The sequence below is a fragment of the Vombatus ursinus genome, unplaced genomic scaffold, assembly GCF_900497805.2.
Source record: "Vombatus ursinus unplaced genomic scaffold, bare-nosed wombat genome assembly UNPS02009205.1, whole genome shotgun sequence".
Lineage (NCBI taxonomy): Eukaryota > Metazoa > Chordata > Mammalia > Diprotodontia > Vombatidae > Vombatus > Vombatus ursinus.
This window is the reverse complement of record NW_020948983.1, coordinates 54327516-54354430: the sequence shown is the minus strand read 5'-3', so window position 1 is coordinate 54354430 and position 26915 is coordinate 54327516. Positions and strand designations below refer to the sequence as shown.

At 39.2% G+C, this 26915-nt stretch overlaps 1 protein-coding gene across 3 annotated transcripts in view; it reads right to left on the bottom strand.

Moving 5' to 3' along the window:
• ZNF609 (zinc finger protein 609) overlaps window positions 1–26915 on the bottom strand; it is a 231670-nt gene that overhangs the window by 41930 nt on the left and 162825 nt on the right. For all 3 annotated transcript variants that reach the window (XM_027851500.1, XM_027851499.1, XM_027851498.1), the window contains exon 3: window positions 3266–3491. In XM_027851500.1, coding sequence (XP_027707301.1) covers window positions 3266–3491 — 226 coding nt within the window. The remainder of the gene's footprint in view (window positions 1–3265; window positions 3492–26915) is intronic.

Below are 26915 nucleotides of genomic sequence, written 5' to 3'. Positions count from 1 at the left end.
ATGGAAAATCCAACAGGGGTTTGTTCTCTGAAGTATGCAATTCTTAATAACTTGGGTGACAATTTCCTGTGCATACTAGGGGAAGAGGACAGCAAGACAGGTGAATGAACAAACTGAACTGAACAAATTGTGGTATACGATTGAGATGGAATACTACTGTGCTATAAGAAATGATGAGCTTTACTACTTTCTCTCTTTTTTCTCCCCTTATGGTTTTTCCGTTTTGTTCGATCCTTCTTTCACAACATGACTAACGTCGAAATATGTTTAACATGACGGTACATGTATAGCCTGTATCAGATTGCATGCCATCTTGGGGGGGGGGGGATTTAGAACTCAAAATCTTATAAAAGTAAATGCTGAAAACTAAAAATTAATTAATTAATGGGGGTGGTGAGTTTGATGATCTTAAAAAAAAAAGATACACTTGCACGAAATAATGAGAGATAAATGAGCAGAACCAAGAGAATATTGTATACAGTAACAACAATATTGTTTTAAGAACAATTTTGAGTGAATAAGTCATTTTGACTATTATATATACCCAAATTAACTACAAAGGACATATGAAGGAAGACGCTATCTGCATCCAGACAGAACTGATAAATAGAAGTATGTGTAGAATGGTTTTACAGATATACACACACTCCTATTGACAGCCATGGGGGATAGAGGATGGGAGTGGGAAGAGAAAAAAGAAAAAAAAAAATTACATGATAACTTTTATTATATATTTAAAAAGAATAGCAATGGGGCAGCTTGGTGGCACAGTGGATAGAGCTCCAGTCTTGAAGTCAGAAGGACCTGAGTTCAAATCTGACCTTACACACTTGACACTTACTAGCTGCGTGACCCTGGGCAAGTCGCTTAATCCCGATTGCCAAGCCCCCCTCCCCCCAAAAAAGAAAAAGAAATCAAAAGGTCTAAAAGGAACAGCAAGTGGTACATAAGAGATTTGCAGTTTCATGTACGATCATCTTTTTTTCTATTCTATTTATGAGAATGCTTATTTTCAGAATAAATTTTTTTTTAAAAAGTGCTTTATTTAAATGCTTTATAATAAAGGAAGAAGGGGGAGATGCATATACTTGTCTTCAATTCAGATTTTTCAACTATCTAGAAGACCAGAACATGGCTAATTCAAGATTTACAGTAAATCTCTTAAAAAAAGGCCATATTTATACCTAAGTTCTGTAAAACGTGCTTTAGTCTAAAAAGGACTTTTGTAAGATTTCTAAAAACATTAATTTACGTGGCCCTCTTTTTTTAGATAAAGTGGCAGTGATTCAGGAATGAAAAAGGCATGAAGGGACTTTAGTGACGGATGGCCAGTTACCCTCATAAAGAAAGTCAGAAATGTGTCACAGAACAACAAACCTACCCTGCACCTTAGTTTTCTCAAGGGAAAGAAAAGTTTAGACTTTTTCCACTCTCTTTTTTAAAGGTTTTCATTAGGTTGATATACACGAAAAACATCTCTACTTTTGAGAAGGTTGTCTGTCTCCCTCCTCCCCAAATCCTGAAGATGAGCAGAGCAAATAGGCAAGAAATTGATCTCTTCTGTCAATCAACTCAATGCACTGAGGCAAGATGCCCTGGAGCCTGTTGAATAGCATTAAGTTGTGGTCTTGACATGTTTCTCATTCCAATAGATTCTCTAGCTGTTCAGAAGTTTGGCTACAGGCAAATGACATTTTTAAAAATTAGAGATAGCCACTTTGTGACTTCTAGACTGCATGTAAGGTACATAGAAACAGGCACAAATATCTGTGTTCCTTTTACCTACAAAATATGCTTATATTGTATATGCCTCTGGCATAGGATGAAACTTCAATGTTTTATTGAAACTAAAAACCAGCTTCACTATTATATTAATTCCCAAAAAAGAGCCAAGATCAACAGTGAGATTAATGCAGGTAACACATTAATGCCTAATGCAGAGTATATTTTAAATAAGCACTAAATAATAACATCATTCACTGGAAAAGAATTGATCAGAATGAGCAGAGGAGTACCTGCATCTTTAAATGCAAATCTACATGACAGTATGTGATAATCAGAGATATTTACTTATCTTACTATGGGCCTCAGAACTCCTTGGAGTAGAAATTTTATCCTCAATCTGATTACTGATGCTGAAGCCCAATGAGGTGTTAAGGTCTAGCTTCCCCAACCATTCCTCAAAACATTTTTACTGGGATTGGACTGCTGAAGTACCTGGGTGGGGATAGGGTGGTAGGGGTACCATAGGTAGTTAAATGTTTAATGGATGCATGGGAACAAAGACAAACATTTTCCAATTTTTCCTAGGTTTGTAAAATCTGGTATGTAGTGGGATGGGGGAGCTGGCAGTGACTACTAGTTAATCTTTGGAGGAGAATGTGGTTCTACCTATTGTTGTTTTTAAAAAAAAAAAAAAGAGCTAAAGATCACACACAAGTTAGCCAATAACATAACCCATTCTCCTAGCTCTCCAGATGTTGCGGCTTTGCCATGACTTTTCTTCAAGGTTGGACTTGATATTTAAGAAAAATGTTCATGGGAAGACTTATATGAGCTGATACAAAGAGCAGTATGCAGAACCAGGAAAACAGCATACTCAATAATGACTACAATAACATAAATGGAAACAACAACAAAAGAACTAATACTGAACGCTGTGAAATTTGACCCCAAAGAAGAGAATACTTCGCACTTCTCCTTTTCTGATGTCAGAGACTATGACTATGAAACACTATACATAATGTTAGGCTTTTTCGATATGTTGCTTAGTTTTGCTGAATTTTTTTTTTCTTTTTTACTCTAAGAAGGGATAGCTCTTTAGGAGGAAGAGAGGGAAAGGGATGTATTTTAAAATGTAGGTAATATAAAACAAAATATTTTCGATATAAATGTATAATAAAAGAAAAAAAACTTGAATAAAAAAAGTAAGAAAAATGTTTAAAGGGAGGGAAAGAAAATACATGTCACTTTCCTTGGCCTAAATTCATTCAGTACTACTGCACTTAGACCAATAATGTAATATACTGTAGATGCTATGGGGTAAATAACCAGTCAAAGAATGTGACTCTCACAATTCTTCAAATCAGTTATTTACTGCTTTAGAAAACTTTTAATACACTGTAACATTATCAGTAGATCATGAATTCTGAGACTCTTAACCTGTACTTTAGATACATTGCATTATAAGTCTAAATTAGACTATTCCTAAAGAGATATTGAAAAGGCAATTTAAGGCATGCCACATACCACACACAACACTCACCATCTTCTGTTTCTTGCCACACAATGCCCTCTAGATTGACACTGGTCCCAGGTTCACAGGGGCCTAGGCACTCAGGTTCTGTGGCCAATGCCACATCACAGGTGTTCACTCCTACAGAGCGGGTTCGAACCATGATCTGCTCACAGGGGGAGGAGATGTCATTACTGACCACTGGAACTAGAAGATGCAATGGCAGCACAGCTGGTGTGGAGACAGGGGATTCCATCTGTGGGGGGGAAAGAAAGCAGCAGAGGAGTTACAATTAGAACACCTATGGGAAAAAGACCTTTTTGATCCCACATCCCTTTCCAGTCAACCACACTCTGAGGGCTCTAAATTCTGCATTTTTGAACTTTCAGTTCAAAACTCTAGTGTCTAGTCAGGGTGTGCAGTTACCACCACTGAATTTTAGACAAAGTGAGAATCTTGCAATAGAAATTTTCCTTTCTTTAGAAATACTGTTTCCTAGGAGCAGCTAGGTGGCGCAGTGGATAGAGCACCGGCCCTGAAGTCAGGAAGACCTGAGTTCAAATCCGGCCTCAGACCAAACACTTGACACATACTAGCTGTGTGACCTTGGGCAAGTCACTTAACCCCGACTGCCTCACCAAAAAAAACCAAAAAAAACCAAAAAACCAAAAAACAAACAACTGTTTCCACTGCATTATCATCTCTCAATCCCATCCCCAATTACTCATTAAACAATGTTTCATACTAAATATGTAAAGGGGGCTGTTCAATTATTTTCTCATCATGGAAACTCTAAAAAAGGGAGTATACAGATGTTCTTAGAGTGTCATAAGATTTATATCTGGGAAGGTGTTCAGAGTCTATATAGTCCAAACCCTCCCCTCCATTCCATTTTACAGATGGGGAAATGAGTCACTTGGATGTTCAAGGAAAATACCAAGTCAGATGTGGAATTTTTGAAAGGTCACATGTCTCTTGTTAGTTCCCTTCCTTGTTAATCCAGTTCCTATAGTACAGTAATCTACAAGGGGGAAAGGTGGGTGGGAGAGACAGGAATAGTCTTTCAGCTAACTCAAAATGATCTAGAGCTCCAAAAATGTCTTATGAGGCAGTGTTACCTACCTCTCCATCTTTTAGTCTGACAGAAATCTACTTAAAAATTAGGCTGAGAACAACCAAATGGGAGTCTCTCACCCCAAAGATTTCAACAGAAAATGAGAATGGTTGTGAGGATTATGGATCTAGCCATTATCTTTATCTACAAGAAATAGGAGCCCTGCATCTATGTGCCAGCAAATCCCTAGGGCCTAGAGAAGCAAGTGATAAAACAGCCCTGCATGAAAACAGCCAAAAATTAAAACAATCATTCTACCTACGATCTTAGTCAGCTAAGAGAACATGATTACTTAGGCTCCTAGGTGAGTGCAGAACATCCTAAGGGGCAGGAGAAGGGAAATACTAATAAAGACGGTAGTTCTTTTGGCTCTCTGAATCCTAGCATTTATCCAGTTGGCAGAATCTATGTGACTGCAGCACCTAGTCTCAGCCATTTAGGAGAGAGCATATAGGGATATCAGTCAATTAATTTCCCATAATGACAACATCATTGATCAGAAGACCTAGAAAGAAGAGAAACAGGAACATAGACATTGTATTGCTAGAAACCATGTAGTGCTTAGATACTCACTCCGGGGGCTACTTAATGAAAATGCAGAGCAGTCCTTGAACCTGATGTTAGTAGGTAAGGAAAAAACGCATGTTATACAATCCTAGCCAATAGGCAGCTATGCAGTAGAATTCTGACTCTGGAATTGTCTGTTACTACGGCTCACTTCTAGCCACATTGCTTGTACTCTACTCCGTGACTTGTCTACTCTGTGAAGACTGTAAGAAAAACTGAGGCCTGGTCACTGCTACAGTCGCTGAACGGAGCCAACTCAAGCTTGCTGGCTTGGAAAGTCAATGCAATTTGCAGATCATCACTAGCAGTCCACAGAAAGCTCAAACTGATTCAGGCTAATTCTAGTCCCTGAACATCTGCCAAAACATCATTTTCTGTTTGTTGCTGCAAAGTGTATGACTATACTTCCCTATATCTCTACCCACCCCACCAATTCCTCTAACCCAGCCTTTTCATGAAACAATTAGCTAGAGCGGGAGTTTGTATATTGCATCCGCCACTTTTGTAAAATGCATTTGGCAAAACAGCTGCTGTCTACTTTTGTTTCCTCTGAAGTGGGAAGTTTATAATTTTACTAGCAACTAGGTCCCCAAAAGTCCCTTCATGTTCTCCATTAATTTTAATTTGCAAATTGAGTAAAAATTTAAGTGGGATGTGGGGAGAGGACTAGGGAAAAGGAAGAAAAACAAAATGAAGCCTCCATTCCTCTGTGGTCCTGAAATATTGCTTCTATCATGTTGTTCAGGGATGACATAAAGAAGGGGCAAATCTCTCAGAAGTCAATTTCCTGAAGGTTCTATAGTTTCTGTTCTGGTTCTATTCTAGTTTAGAGTACCACTAAACATCACTGGAGAGGAAGATGGGTGAAGATGACAAAGTCCTGAGAAAGTAGCAGAATGACTGCCAATGTGTTGATCTTCTTTGTACCCCAATCAACACAGTAAAGCTACTGGCAGAAGTAAATCTTTTGGGGTCCAAGCACCTTTGACTCATTTGTTGACCTAGAAAGAAGGTATTTCACACCACAAACACTTAGAAAGCCTTCCAGGCCATTACTATGTCTCCTGGCCACTGAGTCATATTTATGGGCTGGCAACTCCTTCTATCATCGAGGCTCTCTGTGTACTACTCTGACACAGAAGAGGGAGAAAGTAAGTTCCCTGTGGAGCTTCTCACACAACCACTGCATCAGCTTAAAAGATTAGGGAGAGAAGTTTTTAACCAAATAAGGAATAGAAGAGATCACAAAAGAGAAAACAGATAATTTTGATTATGTGACATTGAAAAGCTTTTGTATGAAAAGAATTAGTGCATAGGATGGGAAACAGTTGGTTTAGGAAAGACATCTTTGCCTCAAATATTGATAACAAGTCTGAAATATAAGATATTTGGGAAATTAACACAAATATGAAAGATCTCAATGGTCAGAAGACAGGAAAAAACAGTTCTCCAAAGGAGAATCATAACTTATAGGAACTTTAATAACCCTAAGAAAGATGTCAACTCACTATTAATAAAAGAAATGCCTCATACTCCATAAACTGGCAAAGATGATAAAAGATGGAATTAGTGTTAGAGGGGCTGAGAGAAGACAGGCACACTAATACATTGTTGGTAGAACAGTGACTTTGTCCAACCATTTTGAAAAACAATTTGGAATTATGTTTAAAATGTGGCTGAAACATTCATTGTTTTATGCCCTTTGTTTTCACATAGGACCAATGACACCACATCCATGTGTGAACTGGATTTAAGAGCTGCACATTCTCTTCTAGTCATCAGAGCCCAGTAGCAAGACAAAAGTAAAGATGACTGAGATACGGTGTTCTCTAATTTAAGCTGTTCTAAAGACCCTCTTATAAAACACCTAAGAAGTCACAGAAAGTAAACTCCAAGAAGACTGGAAGAGGTTGGTTGCCAGTTGCTTATGAAACAACCCTTCTTTTCCTCCTCCTCCTCCAGTGTCAGAGAGGAGCCAACCTGTTGATTGTTTATGTAAAAGAGAGTATGGAGGGATGGGAGGAGGGGTGAGAGGAAGGATGCCTGTGGGTTTGAAACTGCTCAGTTTCCTTCCACTTTGCAACAGAAACCTGAGGAGAAACCACAGTACAGAACAATAGCACTTAATTACAGCTTCAGCTCCAGTAATTACCATTCGGTCACATCTACAATGTTCATTACGCCACAGTGCATAATAAGCAGCTCTGTGATACCTATCTAATAACTAAGGTGGCTTTATGGAATTTTATTTTTCACCGGACACTGGAATAAATGTAACTCGTTTATCACTGCAGGAAAGAGTGGAAATCAGAAGAGGATACATTCTGCAACCTCTGACATTCACCTAAGGTCCTAAACTGGGGGAGGTCACACTAAACTGATGACAAAACAGTATTCTCAACGGTGTTAAAGCTAGTGCTGTTAATAGCTATGAAGAGCTGGATCGGTCTTTCCACTATGAAATAAGGCAGTACCACAACTTGGGGCCTTTCAGTTGCACGGAGGTGAGTGGGAGAAAAAAGGCTTTAAGGAGTTAGCAATGAAATTGGAGTGATGAATTCCTGAATTTTTCCAATAATTCATGTCCCTCTATCTTTTAACAAAGCTTTTTCATTTCACCTTTAGCTACTAGTATAATGCCATCATATTAGTCTCTAGGTGTTGATAGGCAGGTGACATGGAAATGGGGACTAGATAGATGAGAGGAATAAAGGGAGCCTGAGCCATTAATCTCACCACATGAAGTAATTATATACTGCCCTCCACTGCCTCCCACACATGACAGCAAGGATGGCTTAGGAAAGCTCTTCAAGGCTGCATGCAACTATTTCAGAGGTAGAAAATACATTAAGGACTATTCAGGACTTGCTTTTTGCAAACTGCTCATTACAAGCAGCGCTTTGGGACCTGCATCTTAAGAATCAAAAGGCTGCCAGTAGTTTGAAGAGTAATTACAATACACTTCCAGTTATCCAGGATGAATGAGAATTAGGCAGAGTCTGCAAGCTCTCAGCATAACTCCTAGACTCCATCACCTTGAACTAGCAAGTGATTAGCCAAATAGTAATTAAAATTGGAATAATAAACTCCAGTGGCTCCTTGTATTTCGTGGATCAAACTTAAAACTCCTGTCTGGCATTTAAAGCTTTTTCTTAATTGGCTTTTTCCTATCCTTCTAGTCTTCTTACTATACTGCATCTTTCTGGCTATTCCCCTCAACCAGCACGCTCACTAACTACTAAGTGGGGTCCCCAGTGATGCTCACAGACTACAGAGGTAGTTTTTGGGTCTGTATTCCTAAAACCACTGCTCAAGTCTCTAACGATGATTTCCCTTGACAGTTAGCCAGTAAACATGATTAGCTCAAAGCTGTGACATTTACTTAAATGTCATTGTTAAAAAAAGAAAGAAAGAAAGAAAGAAAGAAAGAAAGAAAGAAAGAAAGAAAATTTCTCCCTATAAATTTGAAGTCCACTCTCTCATACAGTATCCATAGGAAGAAAAGGCAAAGGTAGCGAGGCACACCAGATGGAACATGTGCTTGTGGCCAAAGTAACTCATCACTCTGGCACTACTGTCGGACCCTGATGTCTTCTTTCTCTCCCTGTGGAGTCCTTACCCTGTTCCCCCTACTGGGTGCAGCATCTCTGCTGAGCCTGTTGAACTCCTGGATCTGCTCCTCTCCAGCTTGAATCAAGGCTTGGTTCTCTTCTCTGCTGCCAGAGGCCATGCTTCTTAAAGCTGCCACTTCCCTTAAGTGTCCAATTCTATGTGGAGAATGTATGTCTTGGCTTCACTGCTGGCTCCCTTGATCTCCAGAGCCAAGGAACTGTCTAGCAAATGGATGGTGCATCTCCTGATTATTACCACCTGGATGACCTTGGGCAAATCACTGAACCCACATGAACCGTTAACTTCTTTCTCTGTAAAACAAGGGATTTGGACCAGGTGGCTCCTGAGGTACCTTGCATGCTTAAATCTACTATCCTACGACAGGAGGGTGGCTCTGCTGCTAGAAGACAATGAGGAGGGGCAGAGAGAAATCACCTACTTCCCCACTGCTTGGAAGTCAGACCCCACGATGACTTCAGCCCAGACTGCCTCACTCCGACTTCAAGCAGAAAAACCTACAAAAAGATATTTGTACACTAGTGACACATTAACACCCTAACTGTTGTGACGACCGCACCTGAACTTGAGGGTAGCCACCTCCCCCCTCCATATACTCTACATAGTATAGCCATACTGGCTTACCGGCTCTTCATCATTCCTGAAGCTTGAGGCGCTCAAGCCTGGCATGCTCTCCTACCACATTTCTGACTCCTGGAATCCTAGTTTTTATTAAGACTCAGCTTAAGTACCACCTTTTGCAAGAGGCCTTTCTTGTTCCTTTCCTTCTTACCCTAGAGGCCGGTGGCTTCTCCAAGGTTGCCTTAAATTTTTTTTTTGTCCATCTCTATATAAACATGTCTTTTTAACAAAAATATAAGCTATTTGAGGCTAAGAATTATTTCAATTTGGTGATGGTGGTGTGGGGTCCTCAGTGCTCAGCACATTGCCAAGTGCATAACAGTACTAGAAAATCTTTACTGAGTGAAGGAGAAAATGCATTTTGAAATAATCATGAGCTTTAGTGTTTGGTGTCAACAACTAAACATTTATAAAGAACCCAATCATATGCATAGGCACTGTGCCAAAGGGACACAAAACCAAAAATGAGATAGTTCTTACCCTCAAATAGCTTACTTTCTACTGAAGGAAACAATATGTATAAGTATAGGTAAATACCAAGTAAACATCAGGTAATGGGGTAGGGGTGGGGGAGGTATTATTAGCACTTTCAAGGACATAGCAAGACCTCAGATTTGAAGGAAGCCTGGGATTCTAAGAGAAGTGAAGGATTGTATACAGAAGAATGAAGAGGGACAGCCTATGCAAAGGCAAGAAAACCAACAGACACAAAGTAGAGTGTGTGTGTGTGTGTGTGCGCTTATGGCCAAAGTAAGAGAGAGAGACAGAGAGAGAGAGAGAGAGACAGAGAGAGAGAGAGAGAGACAGAGACACACACACAGACAGAGAAATCAGGACAATTTGGTTGGATCCACCTGGCTGATGGGGAATAATGTGTAATAAGTTTGGAAGGTAGGATAAAATCTATTTAACATTGAAACTACACTGAATAGTTTAGCCTTTCTCCAAAAACTGAGAAAGCTTTTTCTTTCAGAAATTAACCTTTCAGGATCTTATAATACCTCAGGATCATCACAGGATCACAGATTTAAATTTGGAAAGGACCAAAGAAGTCATCTAGTCTACTCCCCTAATTTTACAGATGAAGAAAATGAGTCCCAGAGATGTTAAATAATTTGCTCAAGGTCACACAGGTAAGTGGTAGAGCTAGGACTCAAACCTATGTCATTGGGGTACTTTCTAATGCACTATACACCACTGTGATTATCAGTTACCCACACAAGATATGAGGGGCTGGGGAAATTTGTGCACTGATTCAATAAAATCACTTAAAAACTGAAGTCATTATTTAAAAAAAAAAAAGTCTTGACACCGATTAGAGAATCTGACACATGAAACAAGCCAAATTAAAATGTGGGGAGAAAAATTCTAATTATTTGAACTTTCCTGTTGTTTAGATTCACAAGGAATCTGAGCTTACTAAAGTTATTCTTTAATGAAAGATTCGGTTTTTGCTTATTCAAGGAAGCAATCCCTTTGGAGAAGGGTCCCACTATCCTTACCACCAGTAACACAACTGCCGACCAACTGCCACCAATGGGCAGGTAAGCCCGAGGGTCCCTGGAACAGAAGCACCCCCTACAACACTGGCCCTTCTTCCAGCCCAGTCCCTTAAGTCATTGCTCAGGGAAGCAACCACTGTAGAGAAGGGGCCAGCCATTCCCACCAACTGCCAACCAACTGCCACCTATAGGGCAGGTAAGCCAGACTAGCAGAAGGAGAAAGGCACCCTGAGGGAGAGACAGCATGTGCCAGGAGAATCAAACCACTGACAACACCTTAAAACATCACCTCCAATTACTGACCAACTGCCACAAACAGGCAGGTGCTACAGCCCTGGCCTTTTCAGCAGCCATATCTATTGGAAGACCCCAATACCTCACCAAATAAGTTGTCCCCACCAAAGTCCTTGGCACCGTCAAAGGGTTCAACATCAGAAATAAAAATAGTTTGTCCATGAAAATGACATTAAGGAAGATGCATTACCATCTGCTTTGCCGCTGTACCTGAAGGACCACGGTACCTTTCCATCTGACTTGCAGCTGAAACCTCCTATACATGTATTGTCTTCCCTATTAGAATGTGAGCTCCTTGAGCAGGGACCGTCTTCGGTTTTCTATTAGTATACCCAAGTACTTAGCAGTGCTCTGCACGTGGAAAGCATTTAATAAAATTTTTTTAAAAATCCATTTCAATTAAATTCATTCATTCATTCTGAAAGATCATAAATACCTAATCCAAACAAGTTGACAAATGAGGGTTATGAAATAACTGTGTTTATGGAAATGAGCTCCCCTTAAGAGAAAAAAATCTTGCTAGGCTGGACTATGAACAGGTAGTTTGGTGTGGAGTCTGGAGAAAGGCTCTGGATTAGAATTCCTGATACTAGTTTGACTCATACTTTGCACAAGTTATTTAACTTTTCTTAGTTATTTTGCTCAACTGTAAAATAATACTTGTACTACCTACCTCCCAGGGTTCAGTGAGTACTTTGGGGGAAAAGTACTTAGCTAATGGTAAAATAGTATATGTGTGTTGCTAGTAGGAATAGAATAATTTGGGAAAATCTGCAAATTTAACTACAGAGAGGCCCTTTTCCAAATATCCAGATAACCATCTTCACCTCTCCACCTTCTCTCTGCTCCTCATTAAAGCAGAGTGTCAGCAATGCAATCTAAGGCTGCTTTGAAACACGAATGACTATAACTTGTTTCTTTGGTTAATTTATTTTTAAAAAATAAAAATTTGATGATTTTTTTTCCTTCTACATCACTCCTACTAAACCTTATTTTATGACACAAAGTAAGCAAAATCAATGGATATAAAGTCTGACAACATCATTCTGTACCCATAGTCCACCATCTCTCCAAGGAAAAAAAGAGGGTACATATTTCCTCAATGTGTGTGTGGGGGAGGGAGAGAAAGAAGGGAAGAGATATGATTGATCATTACATTTAAATAGTATTTGGTTTCATTTTAGTGTTCTTTCTTAACATCATTATAGTTACTGTCTAAACTGTATTCCTGGTTCTGTTGCTTCATTTTATGTCACTTCATGTACGTTTTCTAGTGTTTATCTGGATTCTTCATATTCCTCATATTATTTCTTTATAAGCATATACCACAATTTATTCAACCATTCCCAAACTGATGGGCACTCTTTAATTCTACTCACTCCTCCCCTCCCCAAAGCTGCATATAAAAGGGGACAGTTAAGAAGAGGAAAAAAAAATACAGAAAAGATAGCTGAAACAATAAAAAATAGCTTGCAACTCACCATGTTCCTAGTAGCACACAATCAAGGTTATCAATGACTGCTTACCTAGAATAGACTGAAAAACCCCAAGCATTGCTATAATGGAATCTGATGGCTACTGAAAAGTCAGGCTTCCCTACAGCGTGATCCTTATTTGTTATCACCTGGAATCCTAAAGAATCCCCTCTGGAAGATAGCGTATCAAACAACTTAAGACTTAAGACACCGTCAATTCCAGTGTATGGGAATTAGCAAGCCATATTGGAAATTCAACAGACAAAAAAGGAAAAACTTCATAAGGGAATCAATGCCCCAAACAATTCACACTCCATTGTCCATTAATGTGGCAAAGGTTTTGCTGAATGAAGCATGTCCACTCTTCTTGTTACTACCATCCTCTCGATCTACAATCCTCTGACTGCCTGAAATTCACAGCATTTCTCCCTTCAGCAAAGCTATTAACTTTGTAGCTGATGAGTGATGATAACGTCCTGTCTGTCTGCACACTACCCCTGAATCGGGCTGTATTTTTTCCACACAGGGCTAAAGATTCTTCACATCCCTTGCATTGTTTTGAGAGAAGCACTAGAATTAACCTCCGAAGCATGAGTAGCTTGGGAAAAATTCTTTGGTTGCAACTTCTGGCCTTAACTCCATTCAAACACATTCACTTTTTAAAGCAATGGCTGGAGTCTGTCAGATTTACTCAAGTCCAGCACAACTTCTAGTCACCTCACTCCCAAAACTTCTTTACAAGAGGCAAAATACCAAGTAAGGTGAACCAAACTACTGTCCTTTCCTCCTGCATCATTCAGAATCACAGTTGGGAGAAGACCAGGGTCTAAAGCAGTGACTTCCTATATTTTTAGACCAGCCTAAAAGCATCACCCATAATGTCACTGAACTTCTAAGTACTCACAGTACAACAGACTCTAACTGCCATTTAGAACAGTGCTTTCAATGCAGAATGAGTTCAGAGTTCCAACTTGAAAAACTAAGACTAAAATATTCTTGAAGCAGCTATGTTGAGGGAAAACTAAATCCCCATTCAGTCAAGTAGGGGATTTGTGGCACCTGAGGAGGAAGAGTTCTGAAAGTTGTGGAGAAGGCGAATCTTACAGAAGAAATCTGCCTGCCCTCTACAACTTGGGGCTATCCCCAATGGCTTTGGCAGCTGCATGTGTACAGGCAGTAGCCCTTAGAGTCAATCCCTATCCAGAAGGAAGGAGAAAATGAGGAAGTTAGAGGGGAGATGAAGAGTATGGGATAGGATCCCTGTGGGCAGCAGGCCTCTCAGGTGGCAGGATCAGCAGAAAGAAGGGAAGAGACAAAGGAGGACAGGCAAATCCCCAGGGGTAATGGCTGCAAGTGAAGGAAGAAGCTGAGCTCTCTCTGTCTCTGGCAGACAGGAACCTCATATATAACAGGCATTTCAAAGTCTAGAAAATTTAAGGGTGCTTGTCAGCTTGGAAATTACCATGAAAAATAGAAATTCCAAAAGAGAATTATTAATCACCGACTTTAATAGTTTCTAAAACAGCTAAGTAGCACAGTGGATAGAGCGTCCAGCCTAAAGTCAGAAGACTCAATCTTCCTGAGTTCAAATCTGGCCTCAGACACTTAATAGCTGTGTGACCCTGGGCAAGTCAGTTAACTCAGTGCATCATCTATAAAAAATGAACTGGAGAAGGAAATGGAAAACCTCTCTAGTATCTTTACCAAGAAAACCTCAAAAGAGGGTCACAAAGACTTGGACACAACTGAAATGACAGAACAAAAACAAAAACAAACACAAACTAAAAGAAAAGGAACTTGTCTGAACTAGACAACTACAGATTTTGTACTTAAAAGGACATGTGGATCCTTTCTGAATTTTTCATTTAACAGTCCACTCAGAAATTAAGAACAGTATTAAAATAGCTTGTTTTCTATTCTTAACAAAGAGTCTTCCTATTTTTTTTTAAACTAATGATTGCCAAGGACACTTCTACAGAAGTTGACAGTCCTTGACACTGGAACCCTCTCATTAGTCAAATCTATAAGGAGACCACCTACCTGGAGGTCTCTCTTGAGGATGCTTTCTGGCCTAGAAAGATTTATCCATTACCTTTCACTCAAAATTTCATAGATATTACAAGAAACTGTCCTCTAACAGGGATCTTTCTACTTGATAAAATACTGGGATTAAGAACAGGTTCCTAGAGGGAAACCATTCTAATTCATAATTATACTGCTATTAATGCAATGCAGAGGTTTCTGATAGACTATATATAAATCATATTATATTTGAAAAGTACTGAGAGAATTTGATGTTTAAGAATTTTAGTGTGAAGCCAAAAAAAATCCTTTTTGTAAAGGCACTAACTCTCTAGCATATCTTTGTATAAATCTAGATTTGCCTTTATTAGGTGTGGGCAAATCTTGATTTTCTTATCTTGAGCCACATCTTAACAGTGAATCTAGTTTTATACAAATTTCCTTAGGAATAGGTCAACTAAAAGAAATAAGTACCATACTGCACAGCAGCCAAGCAGAGCTAAACTATTTTCTATGCACAGAAGATGCTCCTCCAATCACCTCTTCTGAAATAACTCAGTTGTGTTCAAGCAGAAGAAAAAATGCCTAATGATATCATCATATCCAACACAGAACTATAGTGCAGTCATATCTAATATCCCTACACCACATCTCAAGAAAGCTGGGAAATGAGAATCATTTTGGTTTTACGGCAGTAAAGTGTAAAGTAGCTTGACCAAAATAGTCTAGAAAGTCAGTGGAGCAATCCACCACCAGAGCAAAATCATGTCCTTCGAATCTCAGTGACATAAAAAAGGGAGTTAGGAAAACCAATAGGAGGGGCAATAGGTTCAACGTGAACTCTCCGAAAAGGTAAAATGACTATTTTGATGTATCTGAGCATTTTATTCTGTTGAAGAGATTTTCACTCACCTAAAATAAAATACTCAGATATGACACAACAGTCACTACTAAACAACATCTAATGTTCTTGATGAGCCAAGAGATCCAGTAAGTATGGAAATGTACCAGGGAATCATCTAGAATGGATAGCTTACATTCAACATATATGAGGTGAGCATACAGGATAGCTTGCATTGCCTTGGCCAATCAATAGCTTTCATCCTTTTACTCCCAGAAAGCTAGAGGTAGATGGCCATTCATTCCAAATCAGGACAAAGTAGAAAACATCAGATAAGGATGTAAATCATGGGCAGGAAAGAGGCATGATCTATTAAAAACAGTTATTTAAATTTGGGATTTCCATTAGAGTTTCATGTTTGGAACTTAAAGCATTTTTATTGTGTTGTGAACAGATGAACGATTTAAAGGAGATTTAAGATTCTTTTTTTTTGTTTGTTTTAAGGTAATTGGGGTTAAGTGATTTGCCCAGGGTCACACTGCTAGTACGTGTCAAGTGTTTGGTCTGAGGCCAGATTTGAACTCAGGTCCTCCTGACTTCAGGGCTGGTGCTCCATCCACTGCGCCACCTAGCTGCCCCTGAGATTTAAGATTCTTAGGCAGCCCCAAAGAGCCCCAAAATTTAAGAAGCCCTAAAGGTTCAGTAACAGCTGATTAAATTCCAGATCCCTAAACAGAAATTTTAAAAAGGGTTCAGCTGGATTCTTCCCTTAGGTACCTTCATAAACAGCACATTGCATTCTGATCTCAGCATATGGGGTCAGAGATTTTGTTCTTACCTTTTCACACCTAGCTTGCCAACTGGTTTCAATTTCCTCCATTAGTTGGCTGGGAATATGGCTGCTTAAAATTAGAGGCTCAAAAGGTTGAATGTTCCTCTATGTATGGTTCAGGGGGAGTAGGAAAGGCAGTGTGGAATCTGCAATTGGTATGTACTGGGCAGTCTTTATGTATTCATAACTTCGTAAGTAACCTGAAGGTGATTAACTCATGAGGACTGCCTCTATTGGTGTAGCTTGACCCCCAGAATGATCACTTTCATAAAGCTTACAGGGATAATTAATTTTATTCCAATTGTCTACAATTAGTGGAACAAATGTCACCTTCCAGGAATGCTAGATATGAAAAACCTCTACTATTTGAGTGGGGGGTGGGGGTGGGGAGAGGAGAGAGACAACTAAAAGAATCCAACAATCCTTAAAAAAAAACAAACCAAAAAGTAATCCCAAAGAAAACTAAAAGATAACACCATCTCTGTTCTAACTAGAGCTCTCTTTGGAGCAGGGCCAGGAAATTCGTGGTTGCTAGTGCCCCACAGAAGGCTGCTGGTGGTGCTTATCAAATTAAAATGCAAAGCAGCTCTCTCTAGTGTCACTGGGAACTGTCAGAAAGAGATTATGGTTCCCACCCCGAGGATGCAGGTCAGCTAAACAATACCCATCTTCCAAAGCTGATCGGAGAAGGAGGAGGGTGAAAGAGGAAGAAGATTAGGCCTGTTTCCAAACAGCAGCCCCGCCTGCTAGTTACCTTGGTAACCTCCTTTCTCTGAGCAGTTCTCATTTGTCTATCTCTGTCTGACCTTCATGTTGCTTTGACAGTAACCGTGGAGGAAAACGTGTCTGCCTGCTGACTTAGCTCTCAAAACTGAGGCACCAAGCAAAGCAGGAAGGCACTTAAAGTCCTTCACATTTTAGCTTCACATTTAATGCCCCAAAGGCCATTAGTGGCCTGTAAGAGCTTTCTGGTGGTCCTTATCATCACATCACTCTCCCCCCAGGTCTGTGGGCCATCCCACTTCCCTCTTATACACTTCTAGTGTAGGCTAGCTGGGTCAAGTAGAGTGGGTAAGTGAAAAGAAATAGTAAAGAGAAAAATCAAGAAATGACCCGAAGGTGATTAACTCAAAAACTACCTAAGAAGATACTGTCTTAGTGTAGTGAATGTACCAACAATTTCTGCTCTTTCGACATATGCTCAAGGGTGGTGGTAGTTGGAAGGATTAAAATCAATGCAAAGAGCATGATCAGGAAGATGTTCTCGCTGATAAGGGAGAAGGGAAAAATGTGGGGGTATTTCTTGTTCAAGTAAATATAATCTTTTTAGCCTTTCATTTAAAGGATTAATAATATTGAGAAAACAATGCAATTGTGTACCTCAACCTTTTAATATACCTAGATTTGACCTTTCAGAATATCTATACATCTGTTACTCCTTTAAACCAAGGGACAAAGAAACTTGGAAAAGATTGCTGTGGACTCTATCTATTCTCTTAAGGTAAGTCAAATGTCACCCACAGGGTTCACAATTCTACTTTTGAAGATTTCTAGTTGGTAGGTTACCTTTAATGAGTCTGCTATAGTTTCAGGGTAGCCCTTGTCATACAAGAATATATGGCACTCTGGGACAGAAAAATGCATATTAAGCCCAGTACTCAGAATCTGACAAGGGTCACAGGGACATTTTGTGAAAGATGTCCAATTGTCTTCTTTGACTTCTATGACATTTTCTTTAAAAGGCATGTACTCCAAATATCCCTAGCTTCGCAACCTATCTGGCACCTGATAAAATGAGGAGTTTATAAAATAAACTACATGACCTATCTCTAAGGTCTCTTTTAGCTCTAAATCAAATGATCCTATGATTTATTACTGAATTTATTTAAAACCTTGTTGAACCAATTTACGTTGGAATATAAAACCAAATTCAACATACCTACTGTTTAATACTTATTTAGGTATTTTCAAATTTAATTCTTGTATTCTGGAATATGATAAACAAAGCCATCCATATGCATTTACTCCTGTCTTTACAATATATCATCTTTGACCAAATCCACCCCAATTCTCATTCTGTCTTTCTTGTGTAAAGAGTTCTATTTATCCATGAAATCTGTCTTCATACAAAGGATATCTATATTCTCTGTTATTTTACTGAATTCTCTTCTGAACTACCTTCAGCAGGAAATCTTTTTTTTTTTTTTGAAGGGCACAAAGCATTTAACATAAGCAGTTGCTAAAGTTGTGTCAAGCTGGTTTCCCTCCTAGAAGATAAGTTAGAATGTCTTTAGGCAACACCTCTATTTTCCATGTTATCACAGAGAATGAAATGATCATTAAAAAAACAGAAAAGGGGCTTCAAGATCAAAAAGAAGAGAAATAAGAAGTAACAACAGGGAAAGGAAGGAATCCTGACCTGAGCCAGGAGGTTGAATGGTTGAAAGATGTGACTGAGAAAAGAAAGAAGGGCTGCTAAACACTTAGGGCTAATTGACAGATGAGTTCTTTTTTATAGGAGAGAGCTAGATGCTCTGAAAAGGAAGTAGTGGCTTATGTTTCAAGGAATGAGAACATGAATCCAGAGGTGCCACTAGGACAAGGGTCATCAGCAAGGGTCACAGAAAGAAGAATACCTGGTGGTGGTTGATGACTTGCTACTAAGCATGCTGTAACAGCTGCATGTCAAACCAATATTAACAGAAAGATCTGCTGTCTGCTCAGGGTGTACTGGGAATATGATAGAGGGCTTGACAAGACTTGTCAAAGCTGACGATTACTTCCCATTTCCGGTAATTCACAAAGGGACAAATGAAATTGTGAAAAAAGGAATTCAGGAAGCACTGGTAGGGTTGTGAAATCCTGGGCAAGAAAATGCAGACCTTAGGGGCACAGGGAGAATTTTCATCCCTACTTCTGATTTGAAAAGGTTTCTGAAAAATGTGAATAGTGAAGAGCTGGATAAGAAGATAACATCTGAGAATATTTTATCACTCAATCCAGATCCTGGCGGACACTCTCTATTGACCCCTACGATGTTCTCCTTCTTTTCCCAATAAATTTAGTGCCTGCCTCACAGTCCTTCCTCCTTCCTTCAGTTCCTAATGTCATATTAGGACACTTTAACACACAGTTAATACTCTCTCAAATACCCTAAGTTCCTAGTTTCTCAATCTACTTAATTCCCAAGTCTGATATACCCATATTTGGGGCAAACCCTCAAAGCTATCACTCACAAGTTCCATTTCCACACTGATGAACTCTAAAATTCCTTTAACTGATTAATCTTTTTATCACTCTGTCCTTCCCTATCACTTAAGATTCCTAGTCCTATTCATCAACCTAAATATGACCTCCAATCCTCTCATCCTTTAGATGTTTCCCAGGCCATTTATTCAGGCAACAAGCATTAATATTAAGCCCTTACTATGCTAAAAACCAAACATACACAGAAAGGCAAAAATAAGGAAGAACAAACACTTTATCCTCAAGAAGCTCACATTACAATGTATAATGGGGCTGCTACATAGCATACTGGATAGAGTGCTGGTTCTGGAGTCAGGAAGACCCAAACACAAAACTAGCCTCAGATGCTAGCTGAATGACCTTGAGCAAGTCACTTAACCTCTGTTTGCTTCAATTTCCTCATCTGTAAAATGAGATTAATAATGGCAACTACTTCACAGTGTTGTTGAGAAGATCAAATGTATTTTGTAAACTTGCTAATTGTAAAACAGTCAGCTCAGTGCCTGGTACATAGTAAGTGTTAACTATCATAGTAAATGTTAGGTATCATGATTAACTATTGTTATTGTTACTATTTAATGGAGAAAACAATATGCAAACAACTGTGGACATACAAAATACATATACATATATAATACACCACACACCCACACCCACACACACATGTAGTATGTGGAAGGTAATCCCAAGAGAAAAAAGAGAACTGAGTCTCCTGGTGAAGGAGGGATTTGGGCTAAATCTTGAAGGAAGAAAGGGAAATCAGTAACTAGAAGAGGAAAGTGTAGAACACTGTGGGCAGTAGTGACAGTGAAGGCACTGAGTCATGCACTGTGTGAGGAACAATAAGTAGGCCAGTCTAGGTGGGGTGGGAGAAGGGAGCAAAGTGTAAGAAGACTGGAAAGGTAGGAAGATGCCAGACTGTGAAGGGCTTTAAATACTAAACAGAGGATTTTATATTGGAACCTGTAGGAGTCCCTGGGTGTTTACTAAGGACGGGATGAGATGGTCCGACCTACACTTTTGTAAAAATCAATTTAGCATGTAAGAAGAGGAGGATAGACTAGGGTGGGAGAGACCTGAAGGAGGGAAATCCATTAAATGATTATTGCAAAAATCCAAGTTTAAGGTGATGAGGGTCTGTACTAGGGGTAGAGGCTGTGTGAATGGAGGGAAAGGGACATTTTACAAGAGATCTTGTGACGGGGAAAATAACAAGACTTGGGAACAGATTGGATATGTGGAGATTGGTGTTGAGGATGACAACAAGCCTGGGTGACTGGGAAGATGGTGGTGCTCTCAATAGCAAAATTGGGAAGAGAGAAGGGGATGGGGGTGGGGGGAAAGAGAGCTCTTATTTCAGAAATATTGAGTTAGAGTTGTGTACTGGGCATCCAGTTTGAAATGGCCAGTAGGCAACTAGAAATGAAGGAATGAAGCTCAGGGGAGAGGTTAGATTGGATATCTAGAACTCGAATCATCTCAATAGAGATGATACTTGAACTCATGGGAGATGAAATCACCAAATGAAATTATAAAAGGAGAAGGGATAAGGGCGCAGGACAGAATGGTCATGGTTAGTGGGTATGAACTAGATGAAGAAACAACAAAAGAACTTCTGAGCTAAACTCCCTGAGAAAGCTATCTAGATTAGGTGCCTCCATTTCTTTTCCTCTCAATAGTTTCTAAACCCTATAAAATCTGGCTTCTGACCTCAGGATTCAACTGAAACTGCTCTCTCCAAATGACAAACTGAATGGCTTTATTGCACTCCTCACCCTTCCTGACCTCTCTAAAACCACAGACATTGCTGATCACATCTTCTCCAGGATAATCTCTCAAGTTTTCACGACATTGTTCTCTAATGTTTTTCCTCATATTTGACATTCTACTTTTGCCAGTTCTTGATTGGGATCAGGTTTACTAAACTTGGGTATCCCCCCAGGGTCTTGTACTGGGCTTTCTTCTATACCAGATGTCCATAACCTTTTTTTTGTATCATGGACCCCTGTGGCAGTCTTTTAAAGCTCAAATACTCACCTATATTCATAATTGAAGGCAATACTAAATTTCAGTTAGAAATTAGTGAGAATAAATATGTAATTTCCCCCCAAGTTTGCAGGCTTTTTGAGATCTATGTCCAGACCCCTGGGGTACTGTGTGTGTGTGTGTGTGTGTGTGTGTGTGTGTGTGTGTGAAGAATCTCTGTTCTACTGTATATGATCTCACCTAGTGATCTCATCAACTTTCATGGGTTCAATGATTATCTCTATGCAGGTAGTTCTCAGATTTATATATATGTGGGGTCTCTCATGAGCTCCAGTCCCATATCAGCAACTGGCTTTTAGATAGCTTTCATAAACAAGAAACTCAACATATCCAAACGAGAATTCATGATCTTTCCTCTTAAACCCTCCTCATTTCTCAAATTTTTCTCAAATTTCCTAATATTGTTGAGGGTACTACATAATTCTAGTCAACCAGGCTCACAATTAGGTATCATCTATGACTCTGCACTCACTCCATACATCCAACCTGTTACCAAATTTTGTCATTTCTACCATTACATCCCTCAAATATGTCCCTTTTTTCTCTCCATTCATATAGTAAAAACCCTAGCAAAAGTCCTCATTGCCTATTACCTAGACTCTTACAGTAGCCTTATTAGTCTTCCTGCCTCAAGCCTCTCTCCACCCCAATCCTCAATCCTCCACTCATCTGCCAAAGTGAATTTCCTAATGCATAGGTTAGAACCACAACACCCTCTACTTCATAAACTTTAGTAGCTCCATTATTGCCTCTAGGATCAAAATCTCCTCTTTTCGGCATTTAAAGGCCTTTCACAATCTTGTTCCTTTCTACCTTTCCAGTTTTCTTACATTTCTTCCAGGCTACCTTCCAGTTACACTGGTCTACTTGTTCCTCAGAAATGACATTTAATCTCCAGAGTTTGTGTCTTTTGCACTAGTGATCTTCCCCGAATGCTCTCCCAACTCACCTTTACCTCACTGGCTTCCCTAACTTCTTTCAAGACTGAACTCAAATGCCACTTCTGGCAGGAAGCCTTTCTTGGTCTCCCTCCTCACCTTCCATTTCTGAGAATACCTGCTATTTACACAGTAGATATCTTGAATATACATAGTTATTTGCAGGTTATCCCCCATTACAAAGGAACTCCTTGGGGGTAAGGGTTGTCTTGTTTCTGTTTGTATCCTCAGCATTTGCACAGTGCCAGCTACATAGGAGGTGCTTAATAAATGCCTGTTGACTAACTGAATGGATAAAAAGCAAAGTAAACAGAAGATAAAAATATACATGATCACAATAATGTATAAGAAAACAGTACGTCAGAACTCATATCAATGCAATGGTCTTAACAGGACCATAGGATCATAGATATAGAACTTGAAAAGAACTTAACGGTCAATCAATCCAACTCATCCTTTTTACAGAACCAGAGAGGTAAAGTGATTTGCTTTAGGGCATAGAGACAAAAAATGGCAGAGCCAGGTCTTGGACCCAGGTGTTCTGACTTCAAAGCAATACTTTTTTCCCTCACTATACTATAGGCAATAATTAAATATATCTCATTGTTCTCAGTACAGAGTTGACAGACTATGGGTGTAAAATAAAGCACAAAAATCAGGCATGATCTGTTTTATTTAATTATATACTTTTTTTAAATGGAGGGATTTTGACACTAGGTAATGATAAAATTTTTAGAAGCATCAATAAATAAAACTTTTCAATAAATAAAGTATTTGGGTAGAATGCTGTAAATTTAATTAACTGAAGGAGAAAAAAGAAGGAAAAATATGTGCAAAGTAGAATCCATCAAGAACAGCAAATAAAAAAATGGCGGTATGACATTGAATTATTTCTCCAGAAACAAAAATGAGCCAGTAATTTGCTTAAGATGTTAACAGATATTAGATATTTAGTAATTTGCTTCAGATATTAAAAACAAAACCAAATCAAAAAACCCTCTCCATATCTCTCTTAGTACATACAGGTAACAAGCAAAGTGATCTACAATCCTTAGAAACAAAACAAATTTGACCTGAGTCAATGAACTGAGACCCATAACCAGAATATGGCTCTAGAAAAATCACCTTTAAAATTGAGAAAGGGGGGTGGGGTGGGTAGGGTAGGAAGGAAACATGCTGGAGAGCATTTGGGTAAAGATTAACCAAGGGATAAAAGGAAAGGCTGTTGTTGTGAGAGTATACTACAGATGATGTTTAGAGAAGCAGACTCTACTTCCTCCAACTAATGTGAGATTTGGTGAGGAAGTCATTTCCCTCCACCCCTTCACCCCCAGCCATTTAAATATCCAACTCTTAAACCTACTGACACAAAAGCTATATAGGCTCAGGACAATTATTTGCATATTTAATTTATGGACTTTATTCTTATCATTGTATTATCCTTTACTATGTTGTCTAAGGGAACAAATAGTATGCCCTAACATGAACACACATGAGTTAATGTCATCTGTTTAAGAATTATAACCACCAAGTAGAAAGGCATCGTATCTATACAAGAATGATGTTCAATATTTAACTTATATCATCAAACATTTTATAAAAGTCTACAATGTATAGCAAACAAAGTCAATGTTGGAGCAAAGAAATACAAGTCCTTCCTCTTCCCACCTCCACTAAGAACTTACAGTTTAGCTGAGGAGAGAGATGGAACATATGAAGGATCAACAACTCCCCTGTACCATTCTGAGGTACTAAATGAGTGGTGTTAAGAGTAAGTGCTAATGAAGGAAAGCAACATAAAAGGGTGTGTAGACTCAGTGAAGTATATGATTCAGATAAGCAAAAAGGACAGGACATTCCAGGGAAGGGAAACACTTCCACATCACAGTAAATATCCTTACTTATAGTAACTGGGAGCCAAATACAAGACTGGCAGCATTCAGTATTTTTTTTTAATCTTTACCTTTCGTATTTTACCTAAGTTTTAATTTTAGGGCTTCTTTTAGTGGGTAACTTATGGTTTTGCTTTATATTCATTTCCCCCTCTATTTTTAATAGCCTGTGAAGTTTTCATTTGAGATTTCTTAAAATACAGCATCTAGGCTTCTGAAGGGGAATGAGAGAAAGGAACTATAGTTTTTTGGTAGTCTGATGATCTGTAGATGAAAACTGACTTGATTTCCAAGTCAATTACAGGAAATATAATGATATTTTCTTCCATTTTTTTCAGTATTGTTTTAATATCAGGAAGTTATCTGGTGCAGTGGATATAGCACTGGCCCTGGAGTCAGGAAGACCGGAGTTCAAATTCGGTCTCACTGTATGTCCTTGTAATGGGGTTGGGATCTAGACCTCAGAAAGGAAAAACCCTGGATTTTCCCAGCCAAATCTCCAGCATTTGGCTGAAACTATAACCCCATCAACAGGCCTTATATTGTGGCTGCGCTCAATTTCCCAATTCTGTTACCCTTAACCTAGCCTAGCCCTCCATTGTTTTACCTCCCTATGGCCCCTGGCCATTTCCCACCTTTAATTCCAGCTAGACTCCATTCTCCCTGGGCCATGTGGACCAGGTCCCTGGCATTCTATTACCTCACAGTCCCCATAGACTACTTGGCCATTCCTAGATCCCTCCCACAGTCTTTCTTAGTCTAAGGTCCATCTTGTCTCCAAGCTGCTCAGATTCTTATAATCTCGTCAATAGCTCACTAATGTTCAGATTCCTTAAGAGTCTGCCCAATATGACGGACGTTCTAATAAACCTTGTCTTTAACTGAAAGAAGGCTAGGGTCGAATTCTTTCAGGCAGGACCTGTGTTTCGTGATTTTGGGGTCCCAGCACCTTAACACCTAGACCTCAACACTTGGAAAAGTCATTTAATCAGTTTGCCCCAGTTTCCTCACCTGCAAGTGGGGAGAATAATAGCATCTACCATCCCCTAAACTGTCATGGGAATAAAATGAAATATTTATGTAAAGTTATTTGCAAACTTAAAGTGTTATATAAGGTTTATTATTAATAATATTAATTTTTCTTGTTGCCTCATGTAGTCATTTATTTGTTCTATTATAATTTTCTAGAAGTCCTTCTATTTTCCAAATTGTACCTTTTAGAATTCTCCTATCATATATCTTTTTAAAAAATCTGTTTTATCTCTTTCAGGAATTCCATAGCTTTATCAAAGGCTCTGCCCAACCACAGCTGTTGTGGAGTTACTTTGTTTCCTCTAGACTTGTGTTTGGGACAACTCTTGATCCATAACATTTCTTTATCACTGGTGACTTTTTTTTTGTTTATTTAAGTTTTTAAACTGTATTTACTAAACTGGGACTTTTTGTTAGGGCCAAACTCTTAACCACCTCTCCACACTTGGATGGGGTGGTATGGGTTCTGTTTGGTCCCTATGCATGCTGCTTTCTCTAATTCTTTTGCTGACCCTCAGTTTTACAGGTGCCTGCTGTATACTGGGGCAGCTGAGTGGTGCAGTGGATTGAGCGTCAGGCCTGGAGTCAGGAGGCCCTGAGTTTAAATCCTGCCTCAGTCACTTACTACCTGTGTGACCCTGGGCAATTCACTTAACCCTGGTTCGCCTCAGTTTCCCCATCTGTAAAATGAACCTAAGAAGGAAATGGCAAACCACTCCAGTATCTTTGCCGAGAAAACCCCAAATGGGGTCACGAAGAGTTGGACATGACTGAAAAAAAACGACTGAATAACAAGTTTATATAACCAGCAGTGTCGGCAGATTTCAGGCTGGCCTCTGTCCTCCAGGTACAGAGCGCTGAGCTTTTCAAGGTTGTTAGGAGTGATTCAGGTCAGTGGCTACAAACTTTCAGATGCTGTAGGGCACATGGACAAAATACTGTACATTTGTCTTCTTGTCACAACATCAAGGCATGCTTAATTGTACTGGAGGTTCCTAGCTGAAGCACTCCTAGGCTGTAGGAGCTGGCTCCTCATTTTGGGTTTCCCTTCTTAGTGCCTATGAGCTTCTGTCCCTTTTTGTTGCCCTAGACAGGATGAACATATTATTCACTGTAGTTTCTGTATTTCTCAATCACTATTCAATCTGGCACTCTTTTATTTTTTCTGGAGTACATGTGTGGGAATCTGGCTGTTCTGCTACTGTTCACTTTGCTATATTGACTCTAAGTCCTTTCCTCTTGTTTCTTAAGGAAATATCAAGCTTGTTTGCCTCATATTACTTCTCTCTCTTCTCTACTTGCCAAACTGGTATTCAATGTAAGCCTGAAAGTGCCATATGCTTTTTATCTCTGTGCCTTTGCTCTCAGCTATTCTCCAAGTCAAGAATTTACTCCTGCCCCTTCTTTGCTTATCAAATTTCAAATTATTCTCTAAAGCTGAAACCAAATACCACTTTCTCTATAAAGCCTTTCTACTGATGATGGTAGCCTTTCCCCACAAATTTCACGTAGCATTTTATTTTGCCAAACTCTAATCCATTTGTTGAAACATACTACTATGCCTTTCCCCCATTTCCTATTTAGACCAGTATTACAAAATATTATTAGGACCTTACTCTAGTGTAAAG